The sequence below is a fragment of the Hyaena hyaena genome, unplaced genomic scaffold (assembly GCF_003009895.1).
Source record: "Hyaena hyaena isolate Hyena2069 unplaced genomic scaffold, ASM300989v1 scaffold_1031, whole genome shotgun sequence".
In the NCBI taxonomy this organism is placed as follows: domain Eukaryota; kingdom Metazoa; phylum Chordata; class Mammalia; order Carnivora; family Hyaenidae; genus Hyaena; species Hyaena hyaena.
Genome location: NW_024081663.1, coordinates 475,171 through 502,066, shown reverse-complemented (window position 1 = coordinate 502,066; position 26,896 = coordinate 475,171). Strand labels below are relative to the sequence as shown.

Sequence of the window (26,896 nt, the reverse complement as noted above, 5' to 3'; positions counted from 1 at the left end):
GGGCGGGGCGGGGGCGGGGGGCTCAGTGCTGGGGGTAGGGACAGGCAGCCCTAGGCCCATCGGACGCGCACAGAGCCGGGAGCGTTCCTCCCGGCGCCGCCGAAGAATCCAGTTTCTTTGGGCGGTTGCCACAAGCGACAATCTCCGCGGGGATCACACCGCCAAGGCTGCTGCCCGAGGCTTGGGTCCTGCGAGCACGATCGAGCCTGGTCGCTGAGGGGCCCCTTCTCCGCAAGGTGCGGTTCCCGTGGAATTGGAATGTCGCCTGAACTAAAAGCATCCTTGCAACTTTCCACTTTCATTTACAAAACCGGAGCTTGTGCGATTCCCTTCCTTCGGGGTTTCCTGGGGCCCAGCTGGGAGAGCCTGGGCAGTGGGAAGGAAAGGCTGGGAGGCAGTGAGTGACAGAACCCCAGGGGCCTCTATCCCTCCACCCTCCACATCCTGGGCCCCAAGAGTGATTGACATTTGGGTCGTGAAAGTTGTAGTTGGTAATGGAAGGCGGAACAGCACAAAGTTCAAGGGACTCTGACCATTCTCTAGAAAACCTTACAGTACGTTGGGAGACAGTGAAGGGGACCGGAAGCTAGGGAGGAGACCCCAGTCAATGGGACTCCGGAGTGTTCATTAGGAAAGAAGGTTTTGAAGAGAGGGGAGAATAGCTATGATTTTTTAAAAAGTCACCTTTCCCTTTGCCTCTTTTACTTCACTGTGTTCTTTAACATAAATAAATCAAAACCTCCATTTGCAGAACTGACTTCATGTATCAATGGAGAAATGAAAACTGTGGCTTTACAAAACTGATTTAAAAGTAGGCAGCACCTTGCCTCTGGAGGCAAGGCACACAGTTGGAGAGAAAGGGTCTACTGGAGCTCAGAAGCACCTCAAGTGGCTCACTTCCTGCTCGCCTTGAATCTCAGAGTGTGTTTTCAAGACAAAAGGAAAAGGATTGAGCATATGTGTCCTGATCTTTTCAACCCAGTAAATCTGTTGCCCCATCTCTTGCCCCAGTCCATTTCAGTTTTATTTTTTGGTTTAATTATTGGCCTTGTAAATGCAAATCTCCACCTCAATGTCTACCTTTTGTCATAATTCAACCCTATTATTATCACTCTTCATGACTACTAAGTAGATATAACCAAAATCTGTCAAGACTTGTTAGGATTAGATTTGTGGATGGGTTCCCCCCACCACCACCATTTCTGCCAGAAGGCAGCATCCTGAAATAAATTCCACTTTATTTTTTCCCCATCTTACAGTATGTAAATCCTAAATCATCATTTTGTCTTAAATTAGACCTACCCAAAAAACTGCAGGAACAACAATGGGGCCTAAGTTTCTAGATTCTGAATTTCTTGTTCTTTGCATTAGTCTTTAGAATACTGTGATCCATAAATTATTAGAGCCTCACTGCCTTTGAATTTACTGAAAAACAGGTGTTCGCACTGTTTTCTGATCAAAACTTTCCTTTTTTACTATGAGAAACTGTCTTTGCCCCATCTGAGATGGCATTTTCTCTTCAGATCACAACTGAAATAGGCCTAGCAGCCCCACCTCTACAAATGCTATCCTCATATGAAAGGAAAGTGTGAAAAAATTACTCCTGATTGGTTCATAAGCAAATTAATTTTGCATCCCTAAAAAGGTAGATTATTTCATTTTGGCAAAAAAACACTGACTTTCATGTTGCTTTCTAAAACTGCCCTGAAGAAATCTTTGCTGTGTTATGATAGTCTTATACCATGATTGTTTCTAGTTTTTTGAGCTCCAAATCAGAACCAATTTACTTAAAATGTCTGCTTGACTATAAGCTTGTTAATAGCTCAATCTGTCTGCTAAAGGATTCTTGAAGAAGAGGGGCACACACCTTATCATTTTTTCTGGTAACTCTTAAGTGAATTCTCACAGAGATCATTGGTTTGAAGTTTAAGAAATCGTGTTGACCGAAGTCCCATCCTGGAGATTTATACAGTCATTGGTTAGGTAAGGAAATCTGCACTCTGCCTTTACCTTTACTGAAGTATGCAAGAAGATACTTGACCCCCACAGGAAATTTTTTGAGAGTCAAACCTGAACCCATTTTCTTGTCAGGGGCAGTGTGGGTTGGGGATGTAAAACAACCCCTCCATCTCCAACTTACCACCACAAAGTGCTAAAGTCAGTTGTGAGTTTTATTAAAAATAAGCACTATGCCTGGGTTTCATAAAATTTATACATGAATATGTACAGACACAAATAAAATAATATTAAAAATAAAAATCACACTTGCTTTCATGTGGCAGTGGTCCTGGCACCCCACATACATAATGTTAACTTTTCCTTTACAGAAATTGCTTGGCCCAAGGAGACCACAATTAGAGATCACCGAACCACTAATAAAGCTGTAGCCCGTTGCCTGCAACATTTTCAATTCAGATTTCAAAAATATATAAATAATTTAATTACAAAACCCACCATTTTAAAAAAATCTTTTGGCACAGTGAAGCATTGGTCAATAGAGAAATGACTGCAGATTCTCTGACACCTCTCTCACACTCAGTCATGCCTGCAAATCCACATACTTACATGGAGTGGGGGCCCAATAAACCCCAAACAGTAGTCATATCATTTATCATATGGAATGGTTCCCTGATTTTTTTTTTAAAGACAAATCAATGGAAGGTGCTACAAAAATTGGAATAAGGGAGAGCCTGGGCTTAAGAAAATAGACAAACTTCTTTGTAAGTGAGGGAGGGACAGGTTTGGTCAAGAAACTAAAACAATGAATTGGTTTAGTCCTCTGTAAAGTCACAAAAGAAGGAAAACACTCTGAACTAAGTTAAAACACTTCTGTCAAAAATGCTTTATCTTTAAGGCACATTTGATGGAGATTTTTCTTTTAAAGTCTCTCTCTCTTTTTTTTTGTCTGACTACAAAATGCAAAGCCCCCAAGCCTGCGTTCCCTGTCTCCCCGATGGCGCCCACCCATGCCGGCCTCCGCGGCGCTGCTCAGGCCAGAAGCGTCTCCACTGGGTAAGGCAGGTGCGCCCCGGGGCCACAGGCCGAGGACGCCTGCAGGGCCGCGGGCAGCCGCAGGGGGCAGTACAGGTGCGCGCCACCGCCGGCCGCGGGGCCACGAAAAGACTTGGCCTGGGCCGAGGCAGAGAGGGGCGCAAACAAGAGGTGAGGCGCAGCAGGCGAAGCGGCGGGTGGTGCGTCGGATCCGCGCGCGCTCAGCAGTGTGGGTTCTGCCGCACTGTAAGCACAGAGCGGCAGCAGGGCCCCTCCGGAGGCGCCGGGGAGGAGCGCGGGATATGTGGGCAGCGGCGGACAGGGCGCGGCGCCCCATGGCAGCCGCGCCCCGGGGGCTGCGTCCCCGTCTCGGCGGCTGCGGAAAGGCTTGCTGAGGATGCTGTCTATGGCGAAGGAACTGGAAAACTTGCCCGCGGGGCTGGCGCGCCCCTCTTGGCGGGCGGGCGAGCGCGCACGAGGAGAAGCCGGGGCGGCGGGCGCGGGCGGAGGGGGCGCAGCGGCGGGATGGGCCGCGGCCTCCTCAGGCCGAAGCCCTGGTGCGGGGGCCGCCGCCCGGTGGCTGAGTCGCTTGCGGCGGCGGCGGAAGACCCCATCGGCGAAGGTGTACTCGCTATTGGGGTTGAGCATCCAGTAGTTGTCCTTGCCCCAGGGCCGCGAGGGGTCGCGCAGCACCTTGACGAAGCAATCGTTGAGCGAGAGGTTGTGGCGCACCGAGTTGCGCCAGCCTGTGTAGCTGCCGCGGAAGAAGGGGAACTTGCCCATAAGGTACTCGTTGATCTCGGCCAGCGTCAGGCGCCCTCCAGCCGAGTCGCGGATAGCCATGGCGATGAGCGCGATGTACGAGTACGGGGGCTTGGGCCGCCGCGTGTACGGCTTGCTGCGCGCTCCTTCGCCGCCCCCCGAGCTCCCCGCACCTGGCCCGGCTGCGCAGGCCTCCGCGTGCCCCGCCGCCTCCGCCGCGGGGCCCTCCTCCTCGGCTCCCGGCCCGCAGCCTGCGCTCCGCTCGCCGCCTCCCGCCAGCTCCCCAGCGCCGCCGCCCGCCACCGGGCTGTTGGCCGCGCAATCCCCGTCCGAGCCCAAGGAGTCGTCGCCGGCTGCGGACAGCGGAGATGGTGCGTCGCTGCTGCCTGCACCCTCCAGGTCACTACCCAGCTTGTCCCCGTGGGCCGCGCGGGGGCCGAATACCTCTAACTTCATGACCGCACACCCTGTCCCTGCCCCGTGTCGTACCCGTTTCCTTCGCGCGGTCTTGGGAAGCTGGTGCCGGGGGCCGGAATGGAGATCCTGGGGCCACGGGTCCTCGCCTTTCTTTACTGGGAGCTCTCCCTCCTCTTGCGAGAAACAGTCACTTTTCCGTTGAAGAGTCTTCTTCCGCTGGAATTTTTTTTGGAGAGGTTGTGCTTATTGGGCGAACTAAGAGGGGTGGAGAGGGAGGAGTTGGATGTGTTCTGTCTTCAGTTCGAGGATTAGAGACTTCGGGGTGATTGAGTGAGGGGGTGCAGTTCCAGCCTCTGATGCCCAAGTGTGCCGGGCTTGGGACTTCTTGCTGGAAGGAAGAAGCGTGAGCATCTGCTATTCATTCAAGAGACCAGGTCCAGGGCAGGCGTCCTCGGGGCACGGAGATAGTGCCAGTCTAGTGTGCGTGCCACTCCTGGGGGAGGGTATGGAGCCTTCAGCCTTGAGCGCCTGCGGAGCCCAGTCCCCGACACCGTGGTGTCCGCAGACGCCTTTCCGCCCCGGGCCTCCGAAGCTGCATCTCCTCGCTCGCGGTCCGCTGCTACGTCTCGCCTCCACCTTCGCCCAGGCCCAATATAACCCAGCGGCTACTGCGAGGAGGCGGGGCCTGGGCGCCGACGGCAGAGGGGTGGGGGAACGAGGTGGCCAAGGTGGCCGCGGCTCACCGGAGAGCTCACACAGGCCGAGGCCAGGCGGCCGCGCGGCTGCAAAATCTCCGCGCAGGTTGTTTGTTTTGGGTCGGCCCGGCCCCACCCTCCGCCTCCCGCCAATGAGGAGTCTGCGCGCGGCTGGGGGTGTGCGCGTGTCAGTGAGTGTGCGGGTGTGCGGGTCCCGCCCGCCCTCTTCTACCTCAGGTGTGAGAGCCCGGCCGCCTAGGAGGGGTCCCCGCACTTTAGAGCTCCAGGGGGCGATTGGGGCAGTGGGGGGGGGGATATCTCTAGGGGACATCTGGAAGAGCTGGGTCCAGAGCAGCAAGGACTTCGCTCCAGCCTGGCCTGCAGTCCTCTTAAACTGCATGTGGTGTGTTTCTTTCTCTTGGTAGTGAAAACTGTGCTTCTTCGGAAAGCAACACCCTGTCATTACTAACGAAGTGCCGAACGGCAAAGACCGCTCAAGACACTCTTTTCGGGGACCGCTTATGGGAGCCACATGCTGTGCACCTTTCTGTGGTTTCCTTTCGCGGACTTTCTTCCTTCCCTTCTGAGTAAAATACTGGACTTGAAATTGTGTACTTTTTTTTTTTTCAGTGACCTTGACTGTTGCTCGCTAAATGGCCTCTGACTTTCACTTTTCTTTTGTTTTTTCTTTACCTTTTTCTTTACCTGGCTGTTAGCTCTTGGTTAAAGGAGTGTTCCGCTCTTCCTTGGGGCGACTGTGTCTGGCGCAGAGTGCTAGGCTCTGCCTGCGTGTGCACTCCTGCGGAATCCTCCCGACGCGGGTGGAGTGGAGAAGCGCTATTCCCGGTTCTGACTGTAGCAGGAACGAAAGGGAGGGCGTGTTCCGGGGGAGGGGGGGGGCGGGCAGGGGCCTAGAGCACCACGTGTTTACAGCCTTTACTTTCCAATCCTTCCCCTTGAGGACTTTGGCTGTGGTTTCGGACCAAAGGGAAAGGGGGGCCCTTTCTCTGCCGCAGGGCGGTTGGGCCTTTGTGGTGTCAATACTCCAGGGAAGGGGCGCCCTGGACCCCCGGAAGGGTGCACTTATAACCTGCTGCCCTTCCACTCTGAGGTTTCCTCCTTTTTCCTGCCTTTGTTGAAAACAGCGACATAGCTGCTAGTACATGGGAGCTCACCTTTGATGTTTATTTTATTACTTTCCACCATTTGTGTAGAAAACGTACACAATCCTCTCTTATCTTTATTCAGGCAGTTTTGAAGGCATTTAGAATGGGGCGGGCAAAATGACAGACCCATTGGCGGCTCTGTTATTTTCGTGTTTGGAGAAATGATCACGTTTGGAGATTAGACTGATGTTTATTGCGTGTTTGAGTTGAGAGCTGGGTGGGAAATGTATTCTTTTCCAGAGATGAGCCTCCATGTAGGGGATCTGCACACTCTAACCCTGGGAGTTTATGCCCCCTTGGACCTGAAGAGGGGGAGTGGGCTGGGGTGAGAAAGCAGAGAGGTAAATAGGCACAGATTTGGCAATGAATAAAAGACACTAACAATGAATGTCATCCTCATTTGAATTCTGGAGATGCGCAGGACAGGAGATCAGGAAGGGCTACTTTATGGGTGAGATAAGGCCCCTCCAGCTGATGTTGGGGCCCAATTTGGCTGCAGAGTCTAAGGGAGCCTCTGAGACATTGCAGCGCCAAGGTGTCTTGTCATCACCTAGTTCCATCTTAGAGGTTGCTGGGTATGCTGTCCCATTGAACTGAAGCCACTTCAGTAGCCACAGTTACTCCCAAACCCCTGACCCTTATACCCAGACACCTCCAGGTTTGCAGCAATGCTCACCACAATGGCTGTCCCCCTCTTTGGACCCCAATGGACTCCTCCACTCTAGTCCTGAAGCACCCTCCTATCTCCCATCCTCCTCCCTCATCAAATCCCAGGTGATCTGGGAGTTCTCATGTTAATCTGGAAAGTTCCAGTGAACTATTAAAAGCGATATTGTTCAGAGAGGAGAGAAGAAAATTGAGCAACATACTGGTCCCTGCTGCCACTCACACAAGACCATGTGACCTTGGGACTGCCCTTTAGATCTTCTTCCTATAAAAAGAGGCCATCAGAATGGAATTCCAAGTTTTCTCTCAGCTCTTGCACACATAGTTTTTTGGCACTTTTTTTTTCTTGTGTTGAATGTATAGCAGGTGTACTTCTGTCTCTGGAGAGTTTGTAGGGCCAGGGGACATAAATATCCAGCCACCTGGACTATAGTGGCAGTGTGGCTCTCTTTGCCTTAGCCTGCTAGCTCCAGAATGCATGTACCCTGGCCTTGTGAGAAGAGGGAGGGGGTTGTGGATCTCCTGGGTAGGCAACCTAGGCATAGGGCTTTGGACAAAAAGAGTGTTGTGCCCCTTTCCCCCCAAAGAAGGCAGACTTCCCCCATCATGTCCTATTTTTCCCTTTTTAATCCAGCACCTTCTCCCCCCCCCCAACCCCCCACCATCCTCAGAAGTGGCAAACCCTCCTCTTACCCCATCTTAGGTGGGGAAAGGACCTGACAGTCACTCCTATGGTATAAGTCTTCCCCTTCCTCAGTGCTAGGAGCAGCTGTTGTCAGTAGGTTTGGAGCCTAAAAAGGTTTGAAGAGAAGGGTAGAGGTGGGAGAATTCTCAGCAGGAAAACCTTTTCTATTATCAGAATGACTTAGAAATTGCTGGTGGACTTTGGAGATGAAGGCCATGGTGAGAATTTCAAGGTGGGCTACCTTGAAAAGATAAAAAGATCCCCAGGAACTAGAATGTAACCCTCACTAGGGCAGGGGTTTTGTCTTTTTCCTTCCCTGCTGTACCCTCAATCCTTGCCTCCAGAATGAGTGTCACATTGTGCTATTTCCTCAGGACATGCTGCATTTGTCTTCAATTAAGATCAGAAATAAAATTGTTCTTTCCCTTTGTGGTTGATTTTGGTATATTATATTTAACTGTTGTTTACAGCCAGGAAATAATTTACTTTTTGCAGATTTAAGAAAAATGAGAATGGATGGAGAAGGGCATCAATTCTCTGCATCTCTATCCACATCTTCAGGCTCAGGCACTATAAAAATAAAATCACATCCAATGTTTTGTAGTTCATAAACTCTTCAAAAGTGCTTGGAGATTTCTGTTCCCTAATTCCTCAGTCCTTTGGGGGTCTGCTATTGATGAATTAATAATAAATGCCTTTAGGTGGAACCTGACCAAACACTTGCAGGTATGAAAGACCGATTAGCTTTTTTTTTCCTTTAAAAAATTTCCATGCAGAGAAGTGAATAAACTATGGCCAAGGATGAGCACACATTTCCATGATCTTGTGGCTTCCTTGAAGTGGTTTTAGACAAAGGAAAGTAATGGATCTATCTATAGAGACCTAGAGCTAACTTAATTAACTGTGGAAATTATCTGAATATTTAATAATTTGATAGGGCTTCATTCTGATATGGGAGGGAAATAATTTAATTCCTAAAATACCTAAGGTAATTTGGTAGATTGGAAATTGACTCTTAGTGGAAATACTGATGACTTATCCCATGAATTAGAAGAGCATACAGCCTTTGCACAGTCGGAACATGGAATTACCTTGATAACATTCCCTGTGGGTAACCTAGAAACAGCTTTAAGTTTGTCTTGTTAGCCTCAGCAGGTAGCTGATGTTGGCTTCTGGGTATGAAGAGAAGGTGAACTTAAAATCACTTTCCTATGGGGACTTGGGCCTCTGGGTGAGTCTACATTATAGTGCTGTTAAGTACTTAAGAGCCCCAGGCAAAGAGGACAAGCTAATATTCAGAGCCCCAAAGCAAAATGCATGGCATTGGATCTGTGTAAATTCTTTCTTGAGGAACAGGGAGGGTCCTGACTTGTGGTGTGGAAAGTCAGGTGGCAGTAAAGTTTCTTTTCAAAGATAAAGCCCAGCTCCCTCTCTGTTTCTCATAGTGAAAACATATGGGAACCAGCACTTTGTGCCTTGTTATAATCCATGTTTCCATTGTTTGACTGATTTTTTTTTCTTACCTTTTTTGCAAATTTTGAATACTTGGAAAGAATCTTACAGAGATTCAGGGTAGATGTGGGAGGATGGAGATAAGATCTAGGTAATATTACATAGCTATGCAATAGACATAAGCTTGTGTGTTTGTTTGCTGCCATTGTTCTGGCACTCACTGTTGGTACTCTGGCCCAGCCTATAGACATGGTTTAATCAAAGAAGCCCAGGATTTGGCTAGGCATTACTGATCAGGTACAAACTCAAGGGCTATCCTCAAAGTTTCTTTTGAGAGTCCAAAGGTCACAACCAGCAGGAAACCCGTTGGGCTGTCATTGAACTGAGGCATTGTTGGGCTATAGGAGTACAACCTCCAGTTAGTGGGTCCTGAGGGGTAGGGGGGAGTGGCAGACAAGCAGGACTAGTGATGGTGGAGGAGAGAGAAAGTAGCTATAGACAAATTGGGGAAGAGTAAAAGGGAAAGAGAGAAGATGTGAAGATATAAAGGGATCAGCCACAGTATGGCTGGGATTAGAAATCACTGAAAAAGCTATCTGATTATGCAATTTAGAGACCAAATCCTGCACTATGTATCAGAGAGTGAAAGAAAGCCCCTGGGATGATTCATTACAGTAAGATGATAGCTTTGATACTATGGTCTTGGAGTTCATCCCTTCAGAGCTGACCAGGTCTGAAGAACCCTTCTTGTCCAGTTCTAGTCCAGTTTCCATATTACCTGAAGTTCTTTAAATATAAAATTTTAAAAGCTGAGCAAGAAAAAATGAACTTCTTTTGGCAATGAATTATCCAGTTTTCTCTTTCGAACTTTGATACTGTCGTTTTCCATAACAAATTAAAAATTAGACCCTCCCCCAATGTCTGTAAAGAGAAGATTCTCTTTCCAAAAGGAGTTCTGAATGGGGTGCCTCTGACTCTTACACCCCTGGGTATTGCCCCATTGTCACACTGTCATACAGATCTTGGTGAGAGAGGGACAGGTGACAATGAGATCTAGTTGGTATCCTTGGATATACAAACATGAGAATGTACAAGCAAACAAAACAAAACAGGGAACCCACTCAGCTCTTCCCACTAGGTTAGCGTCATTGTTACCTTGGCCAACAGAACCCAGCAGCTGGACCCACAGTCTAGGTTTGTGTATGTTGTGGAAGTAGAGTGAATCCCTCTATTTAATTGTAGAGAAGGTGTTGTTACTTTTAGGATAGGAGTGGACCTTGGAGGTGGATAATCTTGGGTCTGTATTCTTGTTCTACCAGACAAGTTACTGGGCTTCACTTTCCTTTTCTTTCTTTTTTTTTCTTAATCTAGAAAAATAACTCTTGTCCAAATTTTAACAATGGAACCCCTGGATTCCACCTTCTTTGTCTTTTCTCATTCCCCTTCATTTGAGGAGATCATCTTGCAAAGATAGACTGCCTTTGTAAACTCATTTGGACAAATTCCTTGGTACTCAGTTGGGCAAATTCCTTGGTAGTAATCAACTAAGCAAAATTTCCAGGTGGAAACTGGCAAAGTGAAAAACAGTCCCGGGTGATTGGGAAACTTCCTTGGGCTATTTAGACCTAGCATGCAGCTAATGCCTGGCCACTGTTCAGAAAGAAAGAAAAATCAAACCCCTTGTTCTTTTTCTATAAAACTGAGGACAGTTGTTTTGTCCAGAGAGGGTAAAACCCATGTTAGCAAATCACATAGGAAAGATTATGGTTGAGCTGTGAAGAGAATATCTGGCTGTCTAAGGGTCTATCTATCTTTCTATCATCTATCAACTTTTTATCATAGAAATTTCCAAGCATATACCAAAATCAAAACAATAGCATAATGAAACCTCATGTAATCATCATCCCAATCAATATTTACTAATTTATGGCCACTCTTGTTTCATTTGTATCTTCACTGACCCTACTTCGTACCCTTCACCAGGTTTTTGTGGATCAAGTCCAGGATACCCCATTATTTAATCTGTAATTAATATCTCTAAAAGATATGGAGTTCTCTTTTAAAACATAAAAATATAACCACAGTATCATTATCAAATCTCAAAATATTGCTAATATTTTAATAATATTTTAAAATATCTAGTCAGTATTTAAATCTCCCTAATAGTCCCAAAGAACATATTTGCAAATGATATATCTGATAAAGGATAAATATCCAAAATATGTAAAAGACATACAACTCAACAGCAAAAACCCCAAATAGTCTGATTTAAAAAATGGGCAATGGACCTGAACAGAAGACATACAAATGGACAACAAACACATGAAAACATGCTCAACATCAGTATTCATCAGGGAAATTGCAAATCAAAACCACAATGAGATGTAATCTTATACTTTATACCTGTCAGAATGGCTAGAATCAAAAGAACAAAGAAATGACAAGTGATGGCAAGGACGTGGAGAAAAAAGGACCCCTTGTTCACTCTTGGTGGAGATTGAAATTGGTGCAGCTGAAACCAGTATGCAGTTTCCTCAAAAAATTAAAATTATAATTACCATATGATTCAGTAATTCCAATACTGAGTTGCTGCCCAAAGATAAGAAAACACTAATTTGAAAAGATGTGTGGACCCTTATATTTATTGTGGCATTATTTACAATGGTCAAGATATGGAAGTAACCCAATGTCCATCTATAGATGAATGAATGAAGAAGAATGAATGGAATATTATTCAGTCATAAAAATGTTTGAGGTCTTGCTATGTGTAACAATATGGATGGACCTAGATGGTATGATGCTAAGTGTACTAAGTCAGAGAAAGACAAATACCATATGATTTCACTCAAATGTGGAATTTAAAAACCAAAACAAATGAATAAACAAAGAAATATGAGACAACCGAATCTTAAATGCAGAGAACAAACTGATGGTTACCAGAGGAGAAGTGGGTGGTTGGGGGATGGGTGAGATAGGTGAAGGGATTAAGAGTTCACTTATCCTGATAAGCACTGAATAATATATAGAATTGTTGAATCATTATATTGTACACTGAAGCTAATATAACACTGTATGTTAATTATACATTAATAAAAATATTTAAAAAGTTACCCAATAGTGTCATTTAAAAAATATATAATGTATTATCAAATTGGCTAACATAAAGTGTGTAAAGTGTGCTCTTGGTTTTTGGAGTAGATTCCTGTGGTTTGTCTCTTACATACAACACCCAGTGCTCATTCCAAAAAGTGCCCTCCTCAATACCCATTACCCATTTCCTTCTCTTCCCGTCCCTCCATCAACCCTCAGTTTGTTCTTTGTATTTAAGAGTCTCTTATGGTTTGCCTCACTCCCTCTCCTTAACTATTTTTATTCTCCTTCCCTTCCCCCATGGTCTTCTGTTAAGTTTCTCAAGTTCCACATATGAATGAAAACATATGATGTTTGTCTTTCTCTGACTGACTTATTTCACTCAGCATAATACTTTCCAGTTCCATCCACGATGCTGCAAATGGCAAGATTTCATTCTTTCTTGTTTGCTGAGTAGTATTCCACTGTATATATAAACCACATCTTCTTTATCCACTCATCAGTTGATGGACATTTAAGCTCTTTCTATGATTTGGCTATTGTTGAAAGCGCTGCTATAAACATTGGGGTACATGTGCCACTACGCATCGAAACTCCTGTATCCTTTGGATAAATTCCTAGTAGTGCTATCCCAATAGTGTCGTTTTCAATGAACAATTAGTTTAATTGATCCAGATTCCAAAGGTCCTCCCATTTTGTTTAGTTGGTAAGTCTTCTAATTCTCTTGAATTTATAGATCTTCCTTTCCTGTTTTTAATTTATCATTGCAGTTTAATTGTTAAATAAGTTAGGTTGTTTGTCCTGTAGATTTTCCTACAGTTTGGACTTTTTGATTATGTAATATTGGTTAACATGTTCTTCTTTCCTCTATATTTTTGGTGATTTGTCAGATCTAGGAGCTTGACTATATTTAGCTTTTATTTTTATTTTCCAAGAATGATGATGTGGATTTCTCTATGGAGACTCATAATGAATGGTTATTGGTTGCTCTTTTTGTAAATTAAGATATTTGTGAATTTGATTCATCTATTATAAAACTCCCCATCAGCTTATTGCCTCATGGTCTTTGCATCCATTGAAGATAATTGCCTATTGCCATCAGGTATTGCAAGATTGTAACATTATTCCATTACTTTTCTTTATAAATTAATATACTTATGTAAGAAAACACTTTCCTCATCAATTGTTTGTTACTTGGATCAGTTTGTGCAGAATAGTAGGCTAATTTTAATTCCTTGTATTTACCCATTTTCAAATAATTTGATGGTTTTAGAATTCTGCAAAGGATACACGCACACACACACACTAACACACACACACACACCCCTCTATATAACTATATAATTAACCAACAGATTTTTGAACATGTATGGTGTATTTAAATTAAATCATAGCCTTCTAGATTTCTTATTTGACCATATAGTACATACTCATTTTACATTTCCTGCCTTGTACTTAGAATTATTTATTTTTCCGGGTAGTCCTGGTTCTTTGTTGATAAAAATAGTATTTAGACCAAAATATAAACTCTAGAGGTGTTCACTGCTAATGGGTAGGTCATTGTTTCTAGGACTTTACAGTGGACTGTACTAGGAAGAAATATTTTTTTTTAATATTTTATTTATTTCTAGCAGAGAGAGACAGCGTGAGCAGGGGAGGGTCAGAGAGAGAGGGAGTCACAGACTGAAACAGGCTCCAGGCTCTGAGCTGGCAGTCAGCACAGAGCCCGACGCGGGGCTCGAACCCACGAACCGCGAGATCATGACCTAAGCGAAAGTCGGACGCTTAACTGACTAAGCCACCCAGGCGCCCCAGAAATATTTTTTTAAAGAAAATACATGATATTTCTAATTCATTGTAGGATTATGAGGTTTTATCTTAAGTTTTTGTTTTGTTTTTTTTTTTTCATTTTTGTTTGTTTTAGAGAGAGAGTATGTGTAGGGTGGGTGGAGCAGTGGAAGGAATGAAGGAGAGAAAGAGAAAGAGGGAGAAAACCTCAAACAGGCTCCATGCTCAGTGTGGAGCCTGAAGTGGGGCTTTATCTCACAACCCTAGGATCATGATCTGAGCTGAAATCAAGAGTCAGATGCTCAGCTGACTGAGCCAACCACATACTCTTTTACTTATGTTTTTCATTTGATATCTGTATCTCTTTTCTCTGCTTTATTATTCCTGTGTATATGTGTGCATAGGGGTGCATCTCTATTTTTGTATCAAAATATCAATTCCAATTTATTGCTAGTAATGTGGTAACTGAAAACAGTTTTAGTTCTTTTTTTACATTTATTTGTTTGTTTGTTTATTAGCATACAGTGCTTATTGGTGTTAGGAGTAGACTTCAGTGATTCATCACTTACTTACAACACCCAGTAGTCATCATAACAAGTGCCCTCTTTAATATCCATCACCCATCTTGCCTATTCCCCACCTATCTCTTTCCATCAGCACTCAGTTTGTTTTATAGTTAAGAATTTTTTGTAGTTTGTTTCCTTCTCTCCTATTCCCCACCTCCTTACCATATGTTCATCTGTTTTGTTTCTTAGCTTCTATACATGAATGAGATCATATGATATTCGTCTTTCTCTGACTTAGTTCATTTAGCATAATACATTCTAGCTCCATCCATGTTGTTACAAGTGGCAAGATTTCATTCTTTTTCATGGCTGAGTAATATTCCATTATATATATGGACATTACGGCTCTCTCCATAGTTTTTCAATTATTGATAATGCTGCTATAAACATAAACATTAAGTATGCATGTACTCCTTTGAATTTGTATTTTTTGTATCATTTGGGTAAAGACATAGTGCAATTGCTGGATGGTAGGGTAGTTCTATTTTTAGTTTTTTTGAGGAAGCTTCATAACAGTTTGAGTTTTACTTGCTTTTTTTTTTTTTTGCCCTTAGAGGATACATCTCACTAGTTACACAAATTACCAAGTATTAGAGTAACTTCAGATAATTAGACTCTAGTGATTAAACGTCAAATTGATGTTTAGTTAGTATCATTTGGTGCATTTTGCTTTTTATTTCCTCCATTGTTTTTAGTTTTTTTCATATGTATATAATATTTAACTGGTTTTGAAGTCAAAGCTATAATGTGAGATATATTCAGGGAAATTTAGTTTTCATCCTTGTTTCAGGATAATCATTTGATCCAAGTTTAAAATATTACCCTTTATGTTGGTTTGCCAGAGGTATCATAACAGAATATCACAGACTAGGAGGCTTAAACAACAAAAACTTATTTCTTCAAATCTGGAGACATGGTGCATAATGTGAGGTACAATAGTACTTTCACATTATCAGAAGAGATGCAGTCAGGCCCTGTGACATCAGAGCACCATGAAGTTGGCCAGTAAAAGTGGAAGCTATGTAATTGGTGGTATGTGTTGCAGAGTATGTATGGAGTCCTGACCAAAGGATGGGATCAGTTATTTATTACAAGGTGTCACTGGGGTGGACATCTTCTCAGTGTGTCTTTACTTGATCTTGCTGTGTGTATACATGTCTCTTTAGTGTCTCTCTGCATCCAAATTTCCTCTTTTTATAAGGACACCAATAATATTGGATTAGAACCCTCTCTATAGACTTCATTTTGATTTAACCACCTTTTTAAAGACCTTATCTACAACTACAGTCACATTCTGAGGTACATTCTGATGTTAGAACTTCAACATATAAATTTTGGTGAGACAACTCAACTCATATCACATTTCCATTTAAAATATGTAAGTCAACACACATATATTCATATTTTCCTTCATGTAGAAAATGTTAACATTTACATAGTTAGTTCTATCTTTTTAATAAGAAAGTATTCTAGAGATCACTCCATGGCAGTATATAGAATTGCTCCTATTTGGAAGATAATATTTTAATAGATTATTGAGCTCAAGAATTTTCTGACATTAAAGGAAATATATTGATTTTTCACTCAACTTTAAGACTTCAAAGATGGGGACACCTGGGTTGCTCAGTCGGTTAAGTGTCCGACTTCAGCTCAGGTCATGATCTCATAGTTCGTGGGTTCGAGCCCCGTGTCAGGCTCTGTGCTGAACGCTTGCTCAGAGCTTGGAGCCTGTGTCTCCTTCTCTCTCTGCCCCTCCCCTGCTCATGATCTGTCTCACTCTGTCTCTCAAAAATAAATGTTTAAAAAATTATTTAAGACTTCAAAGATGGTAGGAGAGATATATGAAGCATAAAAATGAATGATTTTGTATGGCAGGAATGGCCTTGAGGTCCTTGTATATACTCACTTCAGACTCCATAAGTGACCTAAGAGTGACCTTTCTTGTTACTGGTCTATTTTTCCATATAAGATAGAGGCAAAGTCATATGTAAAGACAGCATGGCCCAGACACATGGAGTGCATATATGAGGTACAACAGTACTTTGACATTATCAGAAGACAGAGATACTATCAGGCCATGTGACAATAGAGCACCATGAAGTTAGTGGGCCAGTAAAAATGGAAGCTATATGGGGCGCCTGGGTGGCTTAGTCGGTTAAGCGTCCGACTTTCGCTTAGGTCATGATCTCGCGGTTCGTGGGTTCGAGCCCCGCGTCGGGCTCTGTGCTGACTGCCACCTCATAGCCTGGAGCCTGTTTCAAAGTCTGTGTCTCCCCCTCTCTCTCACCCTCCCTGCTCACGCTGTCTCTCTCTCTCTCCTAGAAATAAATAAAACATTAAAAAAATTTAAAAATGGAAGCTATATAATTGGTGGTATGTGTTGAATAGTATGTATGGAGTCCTGATCAAATGATGGGAACAATTGTTTATTACAACATTGTGGTTTTAGATGGTCTGACCATACATCTAAACTGCCTAGCAGAGTCTCAGTCTCTGGTTGTTGTCTTCATATTCATTATTAACAGGGTCCCTTCCCTCCTTAAGAGTTTTCCAATTTGGGACAATACATTCTGTGGACACGAATAAAACTCTAAATAGTTTTAGAGTCCAATAAATAATAATAAAGTAATGATCTCTGTGTTAAAAGTATGTGGCTATCATTTTCTAGTCATGGCTTGAAGTCTGAGTTCTAATTATCCCCAATTAGTTCTTTGGCAGATTCTGGTGCTAAGCCAGAATTAGCCTTTTCTGAGGATTCTTTTATATGTTTCATAAATGATCTTGTGAGCCTTGAACTTTGGGTTTCAACTCCAGTTGGGAAAAAACTTGTCTTGGTCTTTCTGAGCTTTGACTGGTAAATTCAAGAAGTTGTCAGCTACTTTCTAATGAACTCAACTTCCCAAGATGGAGGCCATGTTGTTACCAAAAGACGACTGCATACTAGTCTGTTGGTGTACTCTGACCACCTGGGAAAGTTTGACAGAATTATGTATGATTGCATCATGAAATGTGGAGGATTTAAACACTGAATATAATGTTTAGAAACCATGCTATCAATTCACATTGAATTAATCATATATTTGTTTGCATAAATAAAATTAACCCGTCTTGCATAATAGTGATAATGATAGTGATAATAGATAATAGATAGATAATAATAGTGATAATGATTTGGTCTAATTGTTCCTTTTGGGCTTAGTGGAATTCTTATAACTACTTTACCTTTTCCAAATTATAAAAATTGAGACATCTATCTATATTATTACTATTTTTAATATACAGATAGAATTGTACCTCAAGTTTACATTAATAATTCTCAAGGTCTTTAACATGTTAGTTGTTTTAATAAAGTGTCTTCACCATTCACTTAAAGTCTATAGGGCCAACTTTGTTGTCAGGCCAGACTATAATCAAACTATTCTCTGTTGAACTAATGGTACCTTCTGAGGAAACTATTATATAGTTCCAATATATAGTTTTACTGTTTTTAATTCATTATCAGGGATTTTGAATTATTTCTCTTTCATTTTTCTTCTCATTTAAACTCTCTGTGAATTAGAAAATTATCTGTATCATGATTAATACGTATCAGCTTAGAGTTGGCAATACTATATTAATAGAGAAGAATGTGTAAGTTATGATTGGTAATTGGACTTAAGGAAAAACACTAATGTCTTTAAGATTGTACAGTAATTTGCTTCAAAATTTCCAAAAGATTTCATCTTACTCTTTAATCTTGGTTAAACTAAACTAAGTTCTGATAAAGAATCAATAATAAGAAATATTAACAGAATATTATTTATAATTTTATGTCCCATAATATCTCAAAATATTTGCTCAGTTTATAATTTTTAAATGAGTAATTTAATTTATGACATCATTCATGTATTTAAAGCACTTAAAAGTTTTAATTATGAAAAGTTCCAAATAGTCATTTTATTTATTTATTTTCAAATATTTTTTAAAAAGCAGAGAAAATAGTGTTATGAATCCCATATATCCAATATCCAACTTTGACAATGATCAACTTATGGCTAATATTGTCTTATCCTTACTTTTCTCATTTCCCTACTACCTATATATATATATATTTTTTTTTTTTAATGTTTTATTTATTTCTAGGAGAGAGAGAAAGACAGCGTGAGCAGGGGAGGGTCAGAGAGAGAGGGAGTCACAGACTCTGAAACAGGCTCCAGGCTCTGAGCTGGCAGTCAGCACAGAGCTTGACGCGGGGCCCGAACCCATGAACCACCAGATCATGACCTAAGCGAAAGTCGGACGCTTAACCGACTAAGCCACCCAGGCACCCCATCCCTACTACCTATATTTTTTAAAAGACAAATCTCAGACAACGTAATTTCCTCTGTAAATATTTCACCATACACGTCTAAAGATAAAAACTCTTAAAAAAACATAACCACAATACTATATCATACCTGCAAGATTAGCTGTAATTTTTAAATATCACTACTCAGTAGGTATTAAAATTTTTAATTATCTAAAAGTCATATTGCTTTAAAATCAACTTCATTGAAATGTGTTTTACATATGACAAAATATGCCTATTTTAAGGGCACAGTTAAATGAATCTTGACACTTACAAACTCCTATAGCTACCATCATAATCAAGAGGTAGAACATTTTCATCACCACAAAACGTTGCCTTATGCCCCTTGCAGTCAGTTCCACCTGCCGTCCCCATTCTCAGCCCCAAATAATAGCTACTCTGTTTTCTTTCACATTCATATGAATTATATGAGTATACATTTCTCTGTTTTTTTTCTGCCCACTTAAAGCATTTCCTGCTTATAACTGGTCTCCAGCAATTTGATTATGCTCTTCTTTGCTATGTTTTTGGTATATCATCTTGTGCATCACTGAATATATTAAATCTTTGGCTTGTTTGCATCACAGATGAGAAATTTTCAATATTTTCTTCAAATAATTTTGTTTTTGCCCTCTACTTTTAATCTTCTTGGACTCCTATTAGATATATATTTGACTGCTTGATATTGTTCCACAGGTCCCTGAGTGTCCCACTGTGTGTATGCTTTGTCTTTTTTCTTCTCTGTTATTTGAACTTTTTTTTTTTTTTTTGCTGCAGTGTTTTCATATTCATTGACCTTTCTTTTGTAGCATCTAATCCACTGGTATTGTCCAATGGAATTTTCCATATTGTATTTTTTAATTGTATTGTTGTATTCCCTATAGTATTGTATTGTACAAAGTTATAGTATTTTTCTTTTCTAAAATTTTCCTTATTGTATTTTTTGTATTATATTATTATATTCCCTATTGTATTATACAAAGTTATTGTATTTTTTTTCTAAAATTTCCATATGATGTTTTAAAAATACTTCATTATATTCATGTTTCCTTTAAAACCTTAGACGTATATGTAATATCTCTTTAGAAGACCTTGTCTGCTATTTCTAAAATCTCTATCATTTATAAATGATAGATTTATAAATAAAGTTGTATTTATAAATTTATAAATGACCTATTTTTGACTGATTTTTTTCTTGTTATGGGTCATGATTTGCTGATTTTTTGCCTGTCTAGTAATTTTTTAAATGTTTATTTACTTTTGAGAGAGAGAGAGAGAATCCCATAGGCTCTATGCTCAGCACAGAGCCCAAGATGGGACTCTACTCATGACTGCAAGATCATGACCTAAGCTGAAATCAAGAGTTGGATGCTTGATGTTTATATTGTTGAACATTTGGATTTTGTTGTCTTAGGGTTTTGAAATTTGCTTTGTCAGACAATTAGTTTGAATGGTACTGATTGTTTCTTACCAGACTGGTCTTTAAGCCTGTTTAGGGCAGTTCTAGAAAAGTCTATAATTTAGGGCTAAGATAGCCCAAAGTGTGCTCCTTCTGGCAATTCTGCATATTGCCCAGAGTTTCCTATTGGCTAGTTAGAATCTGTATACCTCCCAGCCCTATGAAACCTCTGGTAACTATTAATGATCACAGTTCTTCTTTAGTTCTTTGGTGAAGACTTATGGATTTTTACCCCATGAATGCACATATTTGCATTTGGTGAAAGACATAAGGGGCCATCATCTAGATATTTGGAACTCTTGTTTGCTGACTTTATTCTGTCTGGTACACAAATTCCAGCTGACTTGGCCTCTTGAACTCTGATCTCTTTCTTCTCAACTCAGTGAGATTGTGGAGCTCCTCTTGGCTTTTCGTGTCCCTTTGCCTGTTTTAAAGTTGCTTTGATGCAAAAATCCAGGATGATTGTAAAACTCAGCTTTTTATTTCCTTTTTTTCAGGGATCGCAGTCATATTGCTTGATCTCCTATGTCTGAAAAAAGTTTTTATATATTTTGTGAAATTTGCTATTTGTTTTGAAGATGAAAAATATTCTGTACCGGCTTCTTCTATATGGCCAAGAATTAGAGTTATAATATGTTAAGACAGTTTAAATATTTAAATCAGAGTTCAAATAAAGTCCACATATTATAATCAGTTGGTGTGTCTTTTTACCTTTATCTAAAGGTAAATCTTTTTACCTTTAATTAAGTCCATCTCTACCTTTTTCACTTTTTCCTTCCATTTTCTTTTGTCGATAGAAACTGCAAAGTATGCCTATAGGATTTCCCACATTCTAGATTTTATTGATTGCATTTCCATGGTGTCTTTTTTAAATGTTTTATTTATTTTTGAGAGAGAGAGAGAGAGAAGAGAGAGAGAGAGAAGCGTGAGTAGAGGAGGATCAGAGAGACAAGGAGACACAGAATGTGAAACAGGCTCCAGGCTCTGAGCTAGCTGTCAGCACAGAGCCTGACGCGGGGCTCAAACCCATGAAACGTGAGATCATGACCTGAGCTGAAGTCAGACGATTAACTGACTGAGCCACCCAGGTGCCCCCATGGTGTCTTTTTTTTTTTTTTAAGTTTATTTATTTTGAAAGAGAGAGAGAGAGAGCAGGGAAAGAGCAGAGAGAGAGGGAGAGAGAGAATCTGAAGCAGGCTCCAGGCTCTGAGCTGTCAGCACAGATTTCAACGTGGGGGCTGTGAGATCATGACCTGAGCCAAACTGAGACACTCAACCAACTGAGCCACCCAGTTGCCCTTCCATGGTGTTTTTAACATGTTCTTCCATAATCACTTCCTGGTAATTGGTAATTAAATGTAGAGATTCAATCAGATTCAGATTAGTTTTTTTTCTGAGACTACTTTAAAGGTGTTGGCTTGTTTTTCCATTCGGAGGTGCATGTCTCTCTTTTTGTAATGTTAACAGCCATAGATGTTCAATAACAAGATCAAAATACTTCTTTAAATTTGCTAATTTATCATAGAGACTGGGCTTTGGCTAGGTTAAATTTCTAGACTATGCAAATGGAACTATTATTTTTAAACATGTGTTTATTTTTAAGATAACAACTATAATGACAAATTTGAGCTCCTATAAAAATGGAATTTTAAAAAATAATCTATACTTCTCTTTTATTTTCATTTATTTATTTATTTTTAAATCTTAATTCCAATATAGTTAACATACAGTATTATATTTAATTTCAGGTGTACAAGATAGAAATTCAACAACTCTATACATTATTCAGTACTCATCCTGATAAGTATACTCTTAATTCCCCTCACCTACTTTACCCATCCTTCCACCCACCTCCCCTCTGGTAATCAACTATCAGCTTGTTCTCTATAGTTGAGTCTGTTTCTTAGTTTGTCTCTTTTTTATTGTTGTTAATTTGATTTTTTTCTTAAATTCCATGTATGAGTGAAATCATGTAGGAATTGTGTTTTTGACTGACTTATTTCCCTTAGCATTATGCATCCATGTTGTTAAAAAAAAAAAAACCCGGCATGTTTGTTTTTCTTTCATAGTTTATTGTCAAAGTGGATTTCATATAACACCCAGTGCTCATCCCAACAAGTGTCCACCTCCATGCCCATCATTCCCCTTCCCTTCTCCCCCCTCCCCCATCAGCCCTAAGTTTGTTCTCAGTATTTGAGTCTCTCATGGTTTGCCTCCCTCCCTCTCCCCAATTATATTTCCCCTTCTCCTCCCCCATGGTCCTCTGTTAAGTTTCTCCTAATCCTCCTATANCCCATGGTGTCTTTTTTTTTTTTTTAAGTTTATTTATTTTGAAAGAGAGAGAGAGAGAGCAGGGAAAGAGCAGAGAGAGAGGGAGAGAGAGAATCCCAAGGAGGCTTTGCGAAGTCAGCTCACAGCCTGACACAGGGCTAGATCTCATGAACTCTAAGATCATGACTGGAGCCGAGATCAAGAGTTGGAAACTTAACCAACTGAGCCACCCAGTTGCCCTTCCATGGTGTTTTTAACATGTTCTTCCATAATCACTTCCTGGTAATTGGTAATTAAATGTAGAGATTCAATCAGATTCAGATTAGTTTTTTTTCTGAGACTACTTTAAAGGTGTTGGCTTGTTTTTCCATTCGGAGGTGCATGTCTCTCTTTTTGTAATGTTAACAGCCATAGATGTTCAATAACAAGATCAAAATACTTCTTTAAATTTGCTAATTTATCATAGAGACTGGGCTTTGGCTAGGTTAAATTTCTAGACTATGCAAATGGAACTATTATTTTTAAACATGTGTTTATTTTTAAGATAACAACTATAATGACAAATTTGAGCTCCTATAAAAATGGAATTTTAAAAAATAATCTATACTTCTCTTTTATTTTCATTTATTTATTTATTTTTAAATCTTAATTCCAATATAGTTAACATACAGTATTATATTTAATTTCAGGTGTACAAGATAGAAATTCAACAACTCTATACATTATTCAGTACTCATCCTGATAAGTATACTCTTAATTCCCCTCACCTACTTTACCCATCCTTCCACCCACCTCCCCTCTGGTAATCAACTATCAGCTTGTTCTCTATAGTTGAGTCTGTTTCTTAGTTTGTCTCTTTTTTATTGTTGTTAATTTGATTTTTTTCTTAAATTCCATGTATGAGTGAAATCATGTAGGAATTGTGTTTTTGACTGACTTATTTCCCTTAGCATTATGCATCCATGTTGTTAAAAAAAAAAAAACCCGGCATGTTTGTTTTTCTTTCATAGTTTATTGTCAAAGTGGATTTCATATAACACCCAGTGCTCATCCCAACAAGTGTCCACCTCCATGCCCATCATTCCCCTTCCCTTCTCCCCCCTCCCCCATCAGCCCTAAGTTTGTTCTCAGTATTTGAGTCTCTCATGGTTTGCCTCCCTCCCTCTCCCCAATTATATTTCCCCTTCTCCTCCCCCATGGTCCTCTGTTAAGTTTCTCCTAATCCTCCTATAAATGGAAGCATATGGTATCTGTCTTTCTCTGTCTGACTTATTTCGATCAGCATAACAGCCTCCAGTTCCATCCATGTTGCTACACATGGCCAGATTTCATTCTTTCTCATTGCCATGTACTATTCAATTGTATAGATGAACCACATCTTCTTGATCCATTCATCAGTATATGGACACTTAGGCTCTTTCCATGTTTTGGCTATTGTTGAGAGTGCTGCTATGAACATTGGGGTACATGTGTCCCTATCCATCAGTACTCCTGTATCCCTTGGGTAAATTCCTAGCAGTGCTATTGCCGGGTCATAGGAGAGTTCTATTGTTTTTTGAAGGATCTCCACACTGTTTTCCAGAGGGGCTGCACCAGTTTACATTCCCACCAACAGTGTAGGAGGGTGCCCCAAAATGGCATGTTTTTAAACTTGTTCAAGGAAAAGTTGGCCCACTTTTACAAATTGAAAGGAGACCAGCCTGAATTATATCAATTCATACATGGTACTTTCAAGACTGTCCTCTAACTAAAGCTGAGCTCAAGTAATACTGCCAGGAGAGAAGACACCTTTAAGTCTTTTCAATGAGAGCCAAAGGTAGCTTTTCATATCAGTCATAACACAAGGATGCTTTTGTGATGCTTAAAACTAGGTAAAAACTGTTTGTAGTCTAAATTTTTAAAATCCATGCTAGTTTATGGGGCTAACTCATATTAGCTGTGAACATAGGATTTTTTTTAGCTTTTGAAATTTTAAGTCCAGTATAATTGACATAAAATGTTAATATTAGTTTCAGGTGTGCAATACAGTGATTCAATACTTCTATACATTACTAATTGCTCATCAAGATAAGTGTACTTTTAGTCCTTTTTACATATTTCACCCACCTCTCACCCCTCACCTAGTAACTATGATTTTGTGGACAGGACTTTTATTAAATAAACAAACAAACAAACAATTTTCAATGTTTATTATTTTTGAGAGAGGGAGACAGAACATGAGCAGGGGAAGGGAGAGAGAGGGAATCAAAATCTGAAGCAAGCTTCAGGCTCTAAGCTGTCAGCACAGAACCCGATATAGGGCTGGGACTAGTGAACTGTGAGATCATCACCTGAGCTGAAGTCGGATGCTTAACCCATTGAGCCTCCCAGGTGCCCCAGTGAACATAGGACTTTTAAAGCAAAAGTAAGTGTCTGTCTTAGTTTTCATACTAGCAGACTTGAAATTATTTGTTTTTACTCTGTATTATACTCTTTCTTCTTCCTCATGATTTTTATCTGATGTTATCAGCCTACTTTCGTAGAAAATTGGGACACAGAAAATTCAGGGACATGGAGAACCTCATTTAGCCAGGAATCTCTGCCCTCCAGTCCCCTGGTTTTTCCACAACTTGTACTCCACTCCATGTCTTAGAACATAGTGAAAACGTTCTCTTTAGTCTCCCTATTCACCAAACCTGTGCAGAAGAATCAATGTTGATATTTTCCAAGTAGCTTTTAGGATAGTAATTGTAGTTCAGTCTTGCTTGTGGTGTCTTGCCTTGAATTTCATGTGTCTGCAGTGTCTGGGAAACTCTGGAACATTTTTCTAGTGTGTTGGTTAATCTTCATTGGTATGCTCAATAAGTTGTGTGTGTAGGTATACTCCCTAAAGTGGTCTGACCCATGCAGGCAGTCAGTCTGGTTGTTCATACTAATCTTCAGCTAACCCTTGTCCTTCTGGAATGCTCCCAAGATGTTCTGTATATTTGGTAAGGCACAATATTGGTTTCTCAAGCTCTATGCTGTTTATTTTTGGAGTATTGCGGTATTAGTATTTCTTCCTTCATCACACTCCAGGTACACCTTAGAGGGTAATCTCCTCCTCTCTAAGTTAAAATATTTGCTTAGTGTGGGATTTTTGGTCTCAACTTTCTGGAAAGTATGTATTAAAAGCTACTTCAGTCATCTCAATTCAGGTGTGGTGACAACCTCTTAGCATTGATGTGGCCATTTGTTGGCTTATTGCCAAACACGACCTGGTACTCTTTGCCTTTGTCTCACTCTCTTGAGGAAGTAAAGTTAAACTTTATTTTCACCATTCTTGTAGAGCTATAGCAAACATAAATCCATTTGGGTAATAGTCCTGTTATAAAATTTCTGGCTAGTTGTCTACATAAATTATTGAGATGTTCTAGAATTTTACATGTTTCAATGCTCAATTCATGTCTTCCAGACTGCTTCCTTGAGAGTACAAATGGGAAAGAAACATTTTTTTGTAAGGTCGCATGTCCTGTTTGTTGATTTTAAAACTGTTGTCGTTGAATTCTTTACAGGAAATTATTTGTCTTAGCCGAGGTTTCCCTGAGACACAGCCAGAAAAAGATGCTTGCATGCAGATAGTTCACTTGGGAAATGATGCCAGGAAGCAGGACTGAGGATCAGGGAGAAGGAGACAGGGAAGGACAGCATTTTGGAGAGGAGAACAGCTGCCTGAGACCTCCTCAGGTGCTTTAGGAAATATGTATTGGAATTGTCTGTCTTTCCCTCAAGGGTGGGAAACAGTGGGTGTTAAGCCCCTGGGCTTCCTAGGTTAGTGCCTAGAGGTTCCAGCAGGCATTGGAGATTACGGTTGAGGTGCGGTTGAGCCACATCTGTTTGTAGCTGGTGGCAGCACAGGCTAGAACAAGATGTGAAATAAGGCTAGAAGGAGAGGTAGGCCAAGGGGAATCTTCATTGGTGTCCATGATTTTCAGTGGTGTCAGATATTTTACAGGGGAGAAAGGGAAACAAATGCCAGCATATGGATCTTTAAATGAAAGTACCTTAAATTTGTGTTATAAAATTTCATGTTGATATGTGAACCTCAATTCATGTTGATATGTGAATAAAAATGAGATCATCTGCATTTGTAGAGCTGCTAACACCTCCTCCCAAGTCTTCCATTTGAGTTAATTTTCAGTGTGTTCCTGGCTCTGACACTAGGAAGAAGGACAGGGGCTCAGGAGCTCACAGTGAATGCACATTTAAACAGTAACATTCTGAGGGGCTGTATGGTTTACCTCAGGTCTGATGTCAGTTCAATAAAATTCTGAATCAGTATTTCCTTTATCTTTTATTATTTTCCTACAGGTTGCTTGAGGATTACTAGAATTGTGTGAAGGGTCCTGTACAAATTAAAAGTATTCAGTTGGTTATGCACAAGTGCTTAGTAGCAATCAGTGCTGTGTCAAAGCAAAAGGCCACAGGAGCATTCTTATGGAATGGAAAACCAGGCTTTCATTCTCCAGAACTTAATAGGTGTGAGGGCTTTGTTAAAGTGAGAGCTGCCACCTGTTATCCCTAAATTCGTACTGAAGGCATA

General features: G+C 40.9%; 1 protein-coding gene across 1 annotated transcript; it reads right to left on the bottom strand.

Moving 5' to 3' along the window:
• Window positions 1–2,188: 2,188 nt before the first annotated feature.
• FOXQ1 (forkhead box Q1) lies at window positions 2,189–4,794 on the bottom strand. The gene has a single exon (XM_039221939.1). It carries the CDS (start codon window positions 4,207–4,209, stop codon window positions 2,989–2,991), a length of 1,221 nt encoding a protein of 406 aa, XP_039077870.1. The 5' UTR covers window positions 4,210–4,794; the 3' UTR covers window positions 2,189–2,988.
• Between the last annotated feature and the right edge of the window lie 22,102 nt (window positions 4,795–26,896).

Bases quoted from the DNA above. Each gene is read 5' to 3' on its own strand.
- FOXQ1 (XM_039221939.1), bottom strand. From the start codon at position 4,209: ATGAAGTTAGAGGTATTCGGCCCCCGCGCGGCCCACGGGGACAAGCTG.